At 45.8% G+C, this 12,555-nt stretch overlaps 1 protein-coding gene across 3 annotated transcripts in view; it reads right to left on the bottom strand.

Moving 5' to 3' along the window:
* The window catches only part of GAS7 (growth arrest specific 7), a 112,973-nt gene extending 100,683 nt beyond the window's left edge, over positions 1–12,290 (bottom strand). For all 3 annotated transcript variants that reach the window (XM_026113203.2, XM_026113205.2, XM_026113204.2), the window contains exon 1: positions 11,985–12,290. In XM_026113203.2, coding sequence (XP_025968988.2) covers positions 11,985–12,167 — 183 coding nt within the window. In that variant the 5' untranslated portion in view covers positions 12,168–12,290. The remainder of the gene's footprint in view (positions 1–11,984) is intronic.
* Positions 12,291–12,555: the final 265 nt, after the last annotated feature.

Raw genomic sequence — 12,555 nt, 5'->3', positions numbered from 1 at the left:
CTGATACCCTGTGTTAGACCAACAAACACAAGTGTGCTTTTGAGAATATAAACTCCTTCTTTTTGTACAGACTTTCAGAAGAAATGAAACACTCCGGGAGTGAGAGAAGTACTGTGCGGAATCAAAACTGAGAAGCAGAAACAGAAAGAGTTAGCCTTTATCAAGACAAAAGGCTAGCAATGCAACCACAAAAGCCTGATGATGCAGCTCATTTTTTAGGTAGTTCAAAAGGAGGGTGAGAAATATTTGTAAATATTTGTTAGTGATATATGTAACTATTTACATGGGGCAAATCCAGTCAATACCATGAAGAACTTCAGTAAGTCTTCAATGAACAGGTAACATCACAGCAAACAAATTACATTAGTGATAAACGCAAAGTAGTAAAAACTGGGGGGAGGGGGGGATAATTGGAATCTTACATGTATCTTTCAGATCCCAGAAAATGTCCATCAGCTCAAAGATCCTTGCTCTTTCCCTCTCTCTTCCACAAATTCTGGTCCTTTGGTAGCCCAGGGAACTCTTAGGTGAGAGGGAAAGCCTCCTTTTTGTCTTTTTCTTGCTTCATAGTCGACTAATGTTTTTTCCTCAAGAGTTATAGGGCTGCTTAACTATGTCTCTGAGCCAATCAGTCTCATTTCTTTCCCTTTCTCACTCCTTCCTTTTGATACAAATTGGTACAGAGCATCCTGAAGACTTCTGCTGACTGCAGTCAGAAAAAAAGAAAAAGAAAAAAGAAAGAAAACAATGTTCAGAAGGGTAACAGAAGCAATGAGCAATGCTGAAATGCCAGAAAGCAGTGGAGGTTCAGTTACAGATCAGCTAACAGACCTGTCTCTGAAAGGTAATGCACGAAGTTTTACAAGAGTTTCAAATAAAAGATAGGGGCAAAAATGGGAAAATAATGTGAGCAGCTTGAGACTCATAATTATGTCATAACGTGCTTCTGCTCTCTCCTCACTCTTAATCCATCCTCCCTTTTATCCGTTCCTGGACTTGCTGAGTGTGAGAGAACATTTCAAAGACAAAGACACAGTGCTAATGGAACGACTTTCCTGACAATTGCATGCTGTGTATTCAGCCCAAGAGACAGCTTCTGCTTTCTCTCCAGTTAGTATCTCAACACTGTCCAGCATTACCTGTGTTCTGGCATCACTCTATCAGCAGTGCTGCCCAGCTCTGTAATTGAAGTCACAGCTGCAAGTGAAATTGCACCTAGACTGAAGTCCCCCTAAGGCTATGATGTCAGCTATGTGTTTTCCTTGCATTGGAGCATTCTGTGGGACAGCTGCTGAAAGCTCACGCACATGTCTTCCTTACACACAATCTTGACCTGATCCATTTTGTGATATAATCAACCCAGGTCTCCACAAGACTTCTTAGTTTTAGTTACCTCTTACTGAGTTTTCCTTCTTTCATCACCCTGGGCAACCTGCTCATGGTCCTGGGCAATCTGCTCTAACTGACCCTGCTTGAGCAGCGGAGTTGGACCACATAATCTCCAGAGGTCCCTTCCAACTCCAACTACTCTGTGATTGTTTTCCTTCATGGAAAACCACATGACAGGGCAGAAGAGAGAAGCACAGAACTGATCAGCAGGGCTACACAAAATAATACAAGTCAAAACCAGTTCATGTTGATGTTTTTTCATTTCTAACATACACCCTGAGCACTGGAATAGCAAAGGCACAGACCTTATTTCAATAGCAAAGTCGATAACGTATTGCTTTTGTCTTTGCTATTGCAATAAGGTCTTGCAAAGGCCAGGGAACTGAGAAAGCCCTGAGAGATCTGTGCAGTGAACAAACTTTGTGCTTAGACCAATGCTCAAAAACCAATCTGCTTTTGTGGCCATCAAATATCTGTGGCTCAAGAACAGTCTAAACAGAATCTATTCTTACCAACTATGAAGTCAGGAAGAAGCGCTAGAAAGCTTCTCACACTATGTCAAAGAAAGGTTTTCAATCTTTGGGTCACTACCTGACTTGCAGTCCAAAGATGAGTGACCAAGAGTCTGTTAAAGTCACCTGGCAGTCAGTCTAAATTCACTCAAAAGTGGTCCATACTAACAACTGAGAATTAGAGGGACTGTTCACAGAAGCTAAAGAAGACATGTTAAAGTTTACTGGCATATTCCAATGCTATATATGCTTTTCTAAAAGATACAGAGCAGTAGTTCCTGAGTAATCCATGGCATCCTCATTCAAGATGCACATAATTTGCCAGCAAAAAGGCTAACTGCAAATGTACTAAATGAATATAAAAGCTATTTTGATAGGTTTCCAAACATAACTTGGAAAACAGGCTTACTAGCACAAGCAAAAACTTTCCCTTCTGTCATCTGCACCTATACAGGGAATACTTCACCAGGACAGTTACTTCAGTATATACAGAGACAAATTCTCCTACTGCAGCTACAGTATCACTAGCAAGCCTGCATCCCATGGAGTATAGCCTGTCCCATCCCCCTAATCTTGGCTTTACCATCCAAAAACGCACTTTTGCTGGTATCACTGCAGGTAGGTGAGGGGCTCTTGCGGGGACAGCCCTTCTTCATGCCTAACCACCATGCTCTGCCTGCAGTGGCATGCGGCATATCTGCCTGCACGGCAGATACAGTGCAAATCTGTACAGCCTAGCAGCCAACATCCCAGGTCTCCTGCCACATACCAACTCTTTACATGAGGTCCTCTTAATCGATAATATTTTACATAGTGGCATGACATAAAAATTCCGGCTGAATTAAATCATACATATAGTTTTCAAGAAAAACACTTGTTGTTGAAGCATGTTGTCCTCAAACAGCAGCAACTGAACAGACCATTGGCTCTGATTTTACATTGCTCTGCACTCTAAGTGGATCATACCAATAAAAGGGAGTGTAACACGTAACCAAATATGGCCCAAGACACTTTAAACTGATGTAAACCGATGACTGTGTGCAGAGCAGAGAATGAGAAGCATCAAGTCCATTATGCTGCTTTTCAGATTTTCACAACAGATCATCTTTTCCTGTCTGTAAATTGTGTCCAGATGTATATCGAGCCCTGCATCATTACTGGAAACGTGCGTGGTAGGGAGCAGCCTCAGCAACAAGGCCCAAGCTTTTGGGAGGCTTCCAGTAAATGTTCCCTGTATGCACAGTAAGTGTGATGCATCCCCAAAGTACTGGATTGTGAAAAAGCTGTACAGAACAAGTGCTTCCTGGAAGTGCCAGAATTTGAGGACAGAAATATCGCTGCCTTATGTCAAATATTCTAGGACACAAATTAGCAATGCTGACTGACTGCCACGCTCAGCAGTCTGGCTCTCCGTGCTCCACTGATGGCAGCAAACAGGATGAACATCTTTAACTTAAGAGTTATCACTCTTGCTGCCCTGAGTTATAGTGTGGCCACAGTGAAAAGAACTGCAACAGTCCCAAATATTTCCAAAGATAGATATTATCTGTCATGCTGCAGTAACATCTACTTGCTACCACTATTATGGGACTTCGCTCAGATAAAAGATCACTGTATCTTTGTGATTACACTTAGTATCAGTAGTCAGTGAAATAATGAAAAAGTCCTGAGTGCGTACCTAGGCGTCTAAGACTGGTAACACAGGACCAGGATACAGTAATGATAATAATGTGCTCCATGAGATAAACAAACACGGAATATAAACCAAAGATTTAATCTGTTATTTAAATGCCCAGTTAATTCTACCTGGTCATTTATTATCATACAGGTAAAACTGAAATGAGCAGAGAAAACCAAACCTCACTAAATCTGCCAGAATCTTCCAGTCCTGGTTTCAGGGCCAGATTTTCCAGTTTGGACCACAATAAAGCAGTTTTTAGAAAATACTGAGTATCTAGCACCTTCTCATCACTCTTAATTGGTCTTTTTAAACTACAGTCAGTATAAAATCACATGCAAAACATTCAGTCAATGTTACTTGCAGTGCAACACTGAGATATTGAAAGCGCAATTGCACCCAAATTAGAAAATGAGAATATTCAGAGTACCTGGGCAACCCTATGCCTATCACTACAGAAATGACTTCTGTGTTTTTCTACAGGGCCTGTGCCCCATTCAGAGTACAGAATGAACTGGGAATTCTTTAGGGAATTAAGCAGTCTTAAAATAAGTATCTGCATTTTTCATCTTCACTGTATATCCCCCCCTAAAGTGCAGGTGAATGGCAACTCACTTAATCTTAGCCTTCTACAAGGTAGACATCTGCAGTGAAATAGTGTTTAAACTCTCTTTGTAGTCCACAGACAGAAAGAGGTCCTTCCAGAATAAGCCTCCTATGACCTGTTTTCATCTTCTAACTTAGGATACGGAAACATATAAATAAATAAATATATATATATATAAAACTTATATATATATATATATATATATTTATATATATATAAAATTATCCTGTGAGATTACTGCAAGGCAACAAATTTGACTGTTCTTACCTGCTAACAGGCACAGCATGCATGAATCTAGCTTCTGCAACACCCTAACTTGTGAAAAGGGCAGAAGAGCTCACAAAAAAACCCACTCCCATCATGAAGACTTCTCCTTTCACATGCCGTTAGATATTTATGGTACTAATTATTTTTAAAATCCTGCATATAACTTCCACAATCCAAGACTATTTTCACCAGATACATGATAGACACTCTTATGAGCTGGGGATCATGAACGTGTAATGTCACATCTTCTTCACATTTTCATGGGGCTTTAAAATCCCTCAAAAACCTTGATCAAAAAGCATTCTGCTGGTAGAAAAACATAATTTCCTCTCTCTTTTTATATGAGAAAATAGATGATTTAGTTTTGTTCACATTTTTCTGATATGTCAATGGTCAGATGGCCAGAAGTTTTAAGTCTGAAAAATTGCAGTTACAGAAAGTCACAGATATCAAAAATGACATTTTGAAACTAAACAGCCTGTGCAATCATAGCTGTAGGCATCACTGACTACAGAAACATACTGTCTAAATTGCTGTGCATTTCAGAGGAGTTTGGGTGCTCTATATCTGTCTGTTACAACCGCCCTCTCAAAATTTGAAGTGTTATCACATGATTCTCATCATCACTGCTATCTTACAAATATTTTTACGACCCCACTTCAGACAAGGTTTTGCTGTTGAGTCACACAAAGCAAACCAGCCTCAACAGCTGTGGGATATGAATTTTTAAAACCCTCCCACAACGCCTGCAGGAGCCTTGATCTACAACCTTATGAATCTCCCCTCTCCCCTTCTCCCCTCTCAGTCATCCCCAGAGTCATCCCTTACCCAGAAGGACCAAAATCATCCTTCTGTGCTCAGAGTAGAGAAAAGGAATCGGGAGACTGCTTCTACGCATGTAAGCATGGAAGGAGTATCTGACCATTGCTCAACCAATTAACTTAACTGTTTGGCTTTCAGCATCAGAAGCTAAACACTGTGGGGATTTCCTGAGAGCTATACGCTCTAGCTACTTAACAACCACTGTAAGGCTCAGCACTTACATCCTCATCTTGCTGCAGCACAGATCACACTCCCTCTCTGACCACACAAGACTGCACATATTGAAGCATCACTTGTTCCATGGAGTATCCTTAGAAAAAAAAAGTGGTAGCAGCCATATTTGTCTGATGTGACTGAGATCTGTCCTTGTTGATCACCATGACTTTATAGGTCGACCTGATTTTTGAGTGGGGGGATGGAAGAATGAGTGAGTGTGAAGTAACTAACTCCCAGAATTTAGAAGGATCTGTTAAAATAGAAAAGCACCACTGCTGCAGGCAGGAGATACAAACACCATATATAATAAAGAGCCAGGTTTCAGATTCTCAGAGCCAGCCAGGTACCTTCCATATACAACCTTATTCTTATTTCTACAGTCATCAAGGAAACTCCTTTGCAATAGGTGTCAAAATCACCTTTCTTCTCAATGTAACACAAAAATTATGTAACTTTCATTACAGCAGAGAGCAGCTCCAGCAGCTGCTAAAACCACCCTTCACTGTTGCAACACATGACAGAGCCTTCATACTGTAGCACTGGCTGCTGTAATGCTCATTTCTAGGACTGGCTGGGTGTTTTCTGGCAAAATGCTTTGGGCATTTATTGGTCAAAATATGCCCTAGCATCAAAGTGAAGAATGAGAGACAAAGAAATAAAAAAATTCAGCTTTTTCTCTCTGAAAATAAACATTTCATCAGAATTCTGTTTCATAGAAATATTTGGAAGTCTTGATTTTTCTTCCAGGGCAAAAATCTTGAATTTTGTTATGAAACAGAATTCTCCTTGCTAACCAGCTTGCAGATTCTAGCTCCTCCCTAAGCACACTGTCTGCTTGGATCATATCAGCTTACAACAAAGATACAGCTTGGCACAGAAATCCTCTGCATATTCTTTGCCTTCATGAAATAAATTAGAGGCATTACCATTTCTATAAATCACCTTCATCCTTTTTCTCTATGATCATCTGAGTGCAAAGAACAAGCCATTTTCTACCATGCCATTCCTCCGGCAGCTGAATGTGCCACAACTTCCAGGCTCAACTGTTTGCACTTTTCAATGTCTCTATAGCAGATGTCACAGGTTAGGTGAGATATGAGCTCCTTATCCCCACTTCCCATGATTACATAGCAATGAAGTAATGTACAATATTGCGTGGTGCTTGCACAGCCACCACGCAAAAGGGAGAATGCAGCTCTCAGTCCCATGTGGTGCTCACTAAGTCAGGGTCAGTCAGTCAGAGCCAGATTCCAGAGCCACCTCCATCCATGCTGGAAGCACACACTGTACTTCATACAAAGACTTGCATCTGTGGGATGACTGCAGCTATAAAAAGTGCTGACAATTTTCAGCAAATTTGCATATGTTGCTGCTGCTGCTGCTGCTTATATAAGTGATTTCTAGCTAACTGCAAATACAAAAAGCAATGCCTGAAATAGTTTTTAAAACAAGCTGCTTGCTACTGTACAAATGTGACTGAATGACACATCTTTCCACCTCTTGGATGTCTCATCTCTAGAAAAGGCAGATGCAACAGCCAGTGTCTCCCCAAAGGACCATTATGCAAAGCACCTCCTGGAATACATGCCCCAGGGATCTAACATCACCTTCACCCTCTGACATTTACGCTGTCCTGCCCCAATATTGGCCATGACATAAACCAGGACACGTCTGAGACTTGTCCTTGTTTGCTTTCAGTTCTAGGGCTGTTCAGAAACCTGTCTACACACATCGTCCCAAACATCTCTGATGCAGACAGGATGAGAAGGCAATCAGCCTCTGAGTAGGAAACGTTGTTGCCTTCAGCTGTTAAGAAATCACCAGAATTCTCACTCACCATATTACATACCACGTTTCAGTGCCCCAAATCTGTGTTCATTGTGACGGTGCTGGCTTAAAGCACTACTCTTCACCTGTAGCTGCCCAGATTTCTCTTTCCACCAAGCTGGGAAGCATAATCGCTCTGTGACTGCAGAGTGTCTGGTATAGAGGGTCCCAACATACCTCTGCTCAAATGGTCAAAATGTCAGACCAAAAAAAGGTATCCATGAGGAGGGAATGGCTAGAAGATGCAGCTGTTAGTCCCTCGACTGTCAGGTCTCATGGCTGACATAGCTATAAGACACCACAGGAAAGATGAAGATTGAGGCAGATAGTGTAATTTACTGTACTTTACAGGATATGGATCAGGGACAACATCTCTCCTTCCCCAAGCCCCTGAGTTTGCAGCTGTGAGAAGGGTGTTGCCTGCTCACACATCAAAGCTCAATCAAAGCAACTATATCTGAATGTGGCAGCACCTTGTCAGGTTCTGCTGGTGTCAATGAATTCTAATTCTCAGGCAACACAGCTGGGCCCTGTTTCTCCATTAACCAGTTATGCACTGTTATTAACCAATTATCTCCAAGAGCCTAACAGGAAATAGTACTGGGCTCTCCAGTACAAGAAAGGTATGGACATACTGGAGCACATCCAACAAAGGGCCATGAAGATGATTAAGGGACTGGAACCTCTGACATATGAGGAGAGGAGGGAGCTAAGACTGCTTGTCCTCAAGAAGAGAAGGTTCAAGGGGCATCTTATCAATGTGCATAAATACCTGTGGATGGGAGGAAAGAAGACAGAGTCTTCTCAGTGGTATCTAGTGAAAGGACAAAAGGCAATTGGCACAGAGTGAAATACAGGAAATACTTTTTAAACATAAGAAAAAGCTTTTTCACTGTGAGGATGGTCAAACACAGGAACAGGTTGCTCAGAGAAATTATGGAGTCTTCATTCTTGGAGCTATTTAAAGCACAACCGGATGTGGTGAGGGAGGCTGGACTAGACCTCTCTGGAGGTCCTTTTCAACTTCAAAGACTCTGTGAACAGGACTGCAGCAGCCTCCTTGACTGTTGACATACAGCCTGGCCCTAGGGGAGTTCACCTGGAGCCCATCATGCAGCTGGTACTTTCCCTTGCTCGCTCTGCTTGCTTCTTCTGATAGTCTTGGTTTGTGTGATCCCATTTGCTCCTGACAACTGTATCCTCTCCAGAACTCTCAGAGACATCTTGTTTCCAGGTTCCCCCCTGACACTTCTTCCATCCTCCCCCAGCTCTTTCTAGCTATCACTGTTTCCTTCTAACCCACTACTGCAGGCTTGCAGCAACCATGGGAGCAGTAACCAAAGGATGCCAGATATTTTTACCTCCATGTGTTTCTCTTGCCCCACATTTACTACAGCTTTGGTCCTCTCCTTCAGCTGTGACGAATACATTGAAAACACATTTTTGCTGGCAAGAGAACTCAGGGGGCAAAGGCAACAATCCCTCAGAAACGGCCATCTCCAGCACTGAAGTTTGCTTTCCACAGGCCACCTTCATGGTTTTTTCAGAGATGTTAAACTCCAGATCTACCATTAAAACCAGCCCTGCCTAACCGACAGCCAAGGACACCTATTTTTCTTTGCGACAGTCAGAGCTACCAGTCAGTTCTAGTAAACGTATGAGGAGGAAGTGTGTACCCTTTCCTCAGATCCTGGCTAAGACAGCTAGAGCTAAATGGGACCATGTAGACACTCCTGGGATCTTCTTTCACCACAGGAACAAAACTCACAGCAGACCTTAGAGCAGCACTGTCAGAGAAATTCAGTGCTGGTAAACATAAGTACTGTGAGTGAGAAAATCCAGCCTGACTGTCTACGCAGAAAGGCAGGCTCAAAGTTACAAAGGCCTCAGAAGCAGGACCTCTGCTTTTGATAGCATCCAGCCACCTGACAGATTTTGCTGTGAGGCAAAAGGGTGTGCGCTGTGCAGAGCAAGCCCTGCCAGCACTGACATGCCTTGGACAATTCCACGGGTCACTTTAATTCACTGCTGTGGCAGAAAATGCAGCTAGTTGTCTTCTAGGATAATGAGTTAAGTGGCTACGGAGACATCTGAAAAGCATGAGTGCAGGTGACCTGGCATGAACAACTGGGAGTGGGGAAGTAAGGGGAGAGGGGGAATATGAACTTCCTCTTTCAGTGACAGTGAGTGGTTACAGTCAGTTCACGACATCTCACCGAACCTTACCTAAAGCTGCAGGGCCAGGGCTACTTTAAACCAAATGAGTACACGTTGGTACTGAAAGGCAGACTGTGTTCTTGGCTCCATTCGGTTATATATTTTCAGCATCTCCCCGATGCCAGCTCTAGTGTCTATGTGGTTGCACAAGGACTTGGATCAGGGAATGGAAAAGGAGGATATTTCTGTCATGATGTCTTTCAGCTAGAACAGGTCCCTGAGCACACCAACTGCACTGCTATACCCACAGGCACAAGGGAGAGGTTACATGCATGCACACAAACAGATCTTTCCCATTCTCTCACATCCACTCTACTGTAATGTGTGTTAGCTACCTATAGTCCCATAAAATCAGTTAATTAGCTCTTCTTTGACATATTTAATGACTTGTATGACTTATTTGACATCAGAGGACCACCTCTGAAAAAAAGAAAATCTTTCAGAGTGAACATCACTCCATTCTTGCCTTCTTTCTCAACCTCCCTCTTACGGTTCACTCAAGAGACAAGATGCTGGGCTGTCTGGACCCCTGGTCTGCAGTAATGTTTTCAGGGGTACGTCAGCCTGCTAGTTTAAGAGTCAGAATGGTATGTCCACAGGGGCTGCAGTTGCTATTCTGAGCACAGCACAGGTATGCTCAGACTTAAGTAGGAATAGAGGAGTTTGCAAGGCGGAGATGATATAAACCAAAGTCATCGTGCATGCAGAAGTGGTTTCCCACTGCTGAACAGAGTTTGTCTCATCTCACAGTACATTTTGCCTCAAACAATTCCTAAAGCCCTGGTCAAATGCGTAAATATTTAGCAATGTGTAAAACCACAAACATGCACTTATCTCACTAAACGATCTTGAACATGGCAAAACTGACAGATACAAGTGCTCCCACATTCTTGAACTGCAAAAAAATCCCAAGTAGCACTTGTAGCACTGAGTAGGGAAATGCTGCCCCTACCTTCCTGTTTTGCGGGTAAGAACGAACAGCAGAAACTCCAAGTAAACTCCCCGGAATTTTTTATTCATTGAGACAAGAGAAACCAAAAGGCAAAAGCCAGGTCTATAGGCAAAACATTGCCCTTTGGCTCAAAGCCTTTTGCTCACAATGATCTGCATTTGTTGGGGGGACCTGGTTCTGCTCAGGGTGGCAGGCAATGCTTCTTGCTACTCTGGATTTCCCAGAGGGTGTGCACTAAACTCTGGATTTTCCCAGAGGGTGTTCCTGGGGAACAGTGCTTTCCTTGAACGAAAGCAAGGCAGGCTGTTTGATTCTCTGAAGAAACCTGGAGGACAAACAGAAGACGACCTGATAAGCCTTGTGACTGCTAACCACTTCAGCTTAGTCACTACAGGGACCCTATGTTTTAGGAGATCATTTCCATACCTACATCCAGGATTAAGTTCCAAATGACAACAGGGCACGGTCAGCGAGGGGAGGGCCAAGCAGTTCATGGCAGATTCTTGCTTTGGCTTAAGAAGTTTTAGGTTTCAGTTTTAGAAGTGCAAAGATTGTGAAAGGTGCTCTTTGTGGACATGTATTTTACACTCATGTAGGATCTTGTTTGCATCAAAGATAAAGTAATAAACAGGCTCAAGTGCAAGCACTCCTCATGTGGGAATACAACTGTTGCTCTAGCTGCCAGGGCCATAAAGACAACTGAGACCTGCAGAGAGCCTCTCCGGATCCTGATGGAAAGACTGCAACCTCAGGGTCTGGGCAACCCACTCTACCTCTGTGGCGGCTCTCTGGGGCAATGCCACACATGTGGACAGCAGGGTATCTCCAGCCAGCTGGGGAACAGTTGCAACAGAATAAATGTATCTGATTCACTTCTTCCACACCATAAATCCAAGAAGTGCTCAGAGAAGAGAGGACAGGACAGGACAGGAGAAGAGAGGAATATGCCCATCATCTGGCCCACACATATGAATGACAGGAGCTGTATCACATCAGTCACTGACTTCTGCTGCTATTTAGCAATTGTGAACAAACGCAAGTGTCCACAGCTGGACCTGCAGCCTCAACTCTGCCACTCTGGGGCTACAGCTGTGCGTCCCAAAGGCTCTCCTGCCAGAGCAGAGCCTGGTGACTGCTCCTTCCCTGAGTGTGGCTCGCTCTTCACCAGCCCCAGCGCAGGTCCCCTCGCGTGCCGATGGCACCGGTCCTGCCCTGGGTTCAGGGCACGCCAATGCCCGCGGGAGCCCCGCACAGCAGCGCTGCCGTCGCGGCGAGCAGCCGCGCGACCCGCCCGAGCAGGGCCGGCCGTCGCGGCGGAGGGGAGCTGCCGCTCGGCGTCACCCTCCGCTCCGGCCAGCGGGGCCGCCCCGGGCAGAGCCAGGTGAGCGGGGCGCGGCAGCGGGCCGAGCCGCCCCGGCCCCGCCGACAGCGCGGGCGCCCTCCCCGGCGCGGCGCGGCCTCCAGCCCCGGCCCGCCGCCGCCCGCCCGCGCTCCTACCTCCAGCAGCTGCACGTAGCTCGCCGGGAACCAGCCGCGCAGCCCGTCCTCCTTCTGCCCTTCCCACCAGCCGCCGTCCGGCACCTGCAGCACCGTGATCAGCTCCCCCGCGGCGAAGCGGAGCCCCTGGCGGTGCCGCTCCCCGGAGAAGGGGTACAGCGTCTGGCAGCGCGCGCCCGACATGCTGCGAAGGGACGCGGGCGCCTCCGGCCCGGCCGCCCGCAGCCCGCCCTGAGCCCCGGCCTCGGGAGCCGCTCAGCGCCCGCCCGGGGCGCCGCTGCCCGCCCCGCGGCGCGCCGGGCTGCGGGAGGGCCCGCGCTGGCCGCGCCCCTCGCCCGCCCCGCTCCGCTCCGCGCCGGGGGCGCGGCGCGACCCGCTCCGCCTGCGCCTCGCTCGCGCTGCTGCGGGTGTGTGAGGCGCCGCGCGTGGGGCGCCCCGCGTGCGGGTCCGCGAGGCGCCGCGAGACGCCGCCTGTCATGGGACACCCGTGTGTGAAACACCGTGTGTGAGAGACGTCGTGTCCGAGGGGTGCCGTGAGCCACCGTGTGTCATGGGACACCCGTGTGTGAAA

The sequence above is a fragment of the Dromaius novaehollandiae genome, chromosome 18 (assembly GCF_036370855.1).
Source record: "Dromaius novaehollandiae isolate bDroNov1 chromosome 18, bDroNov1.hap1, whole genome shotgun sequence".
Taxonomy (NCBI): Eukaryota; Metazoa; Chordata; class Aves; order Casuariiformes; family Dromaiidae; genus Dromaius; species Dromaius novaehollandiae.
This window is presented reverse-complemented; position numbering and strand designations above follow the sequence as displayed.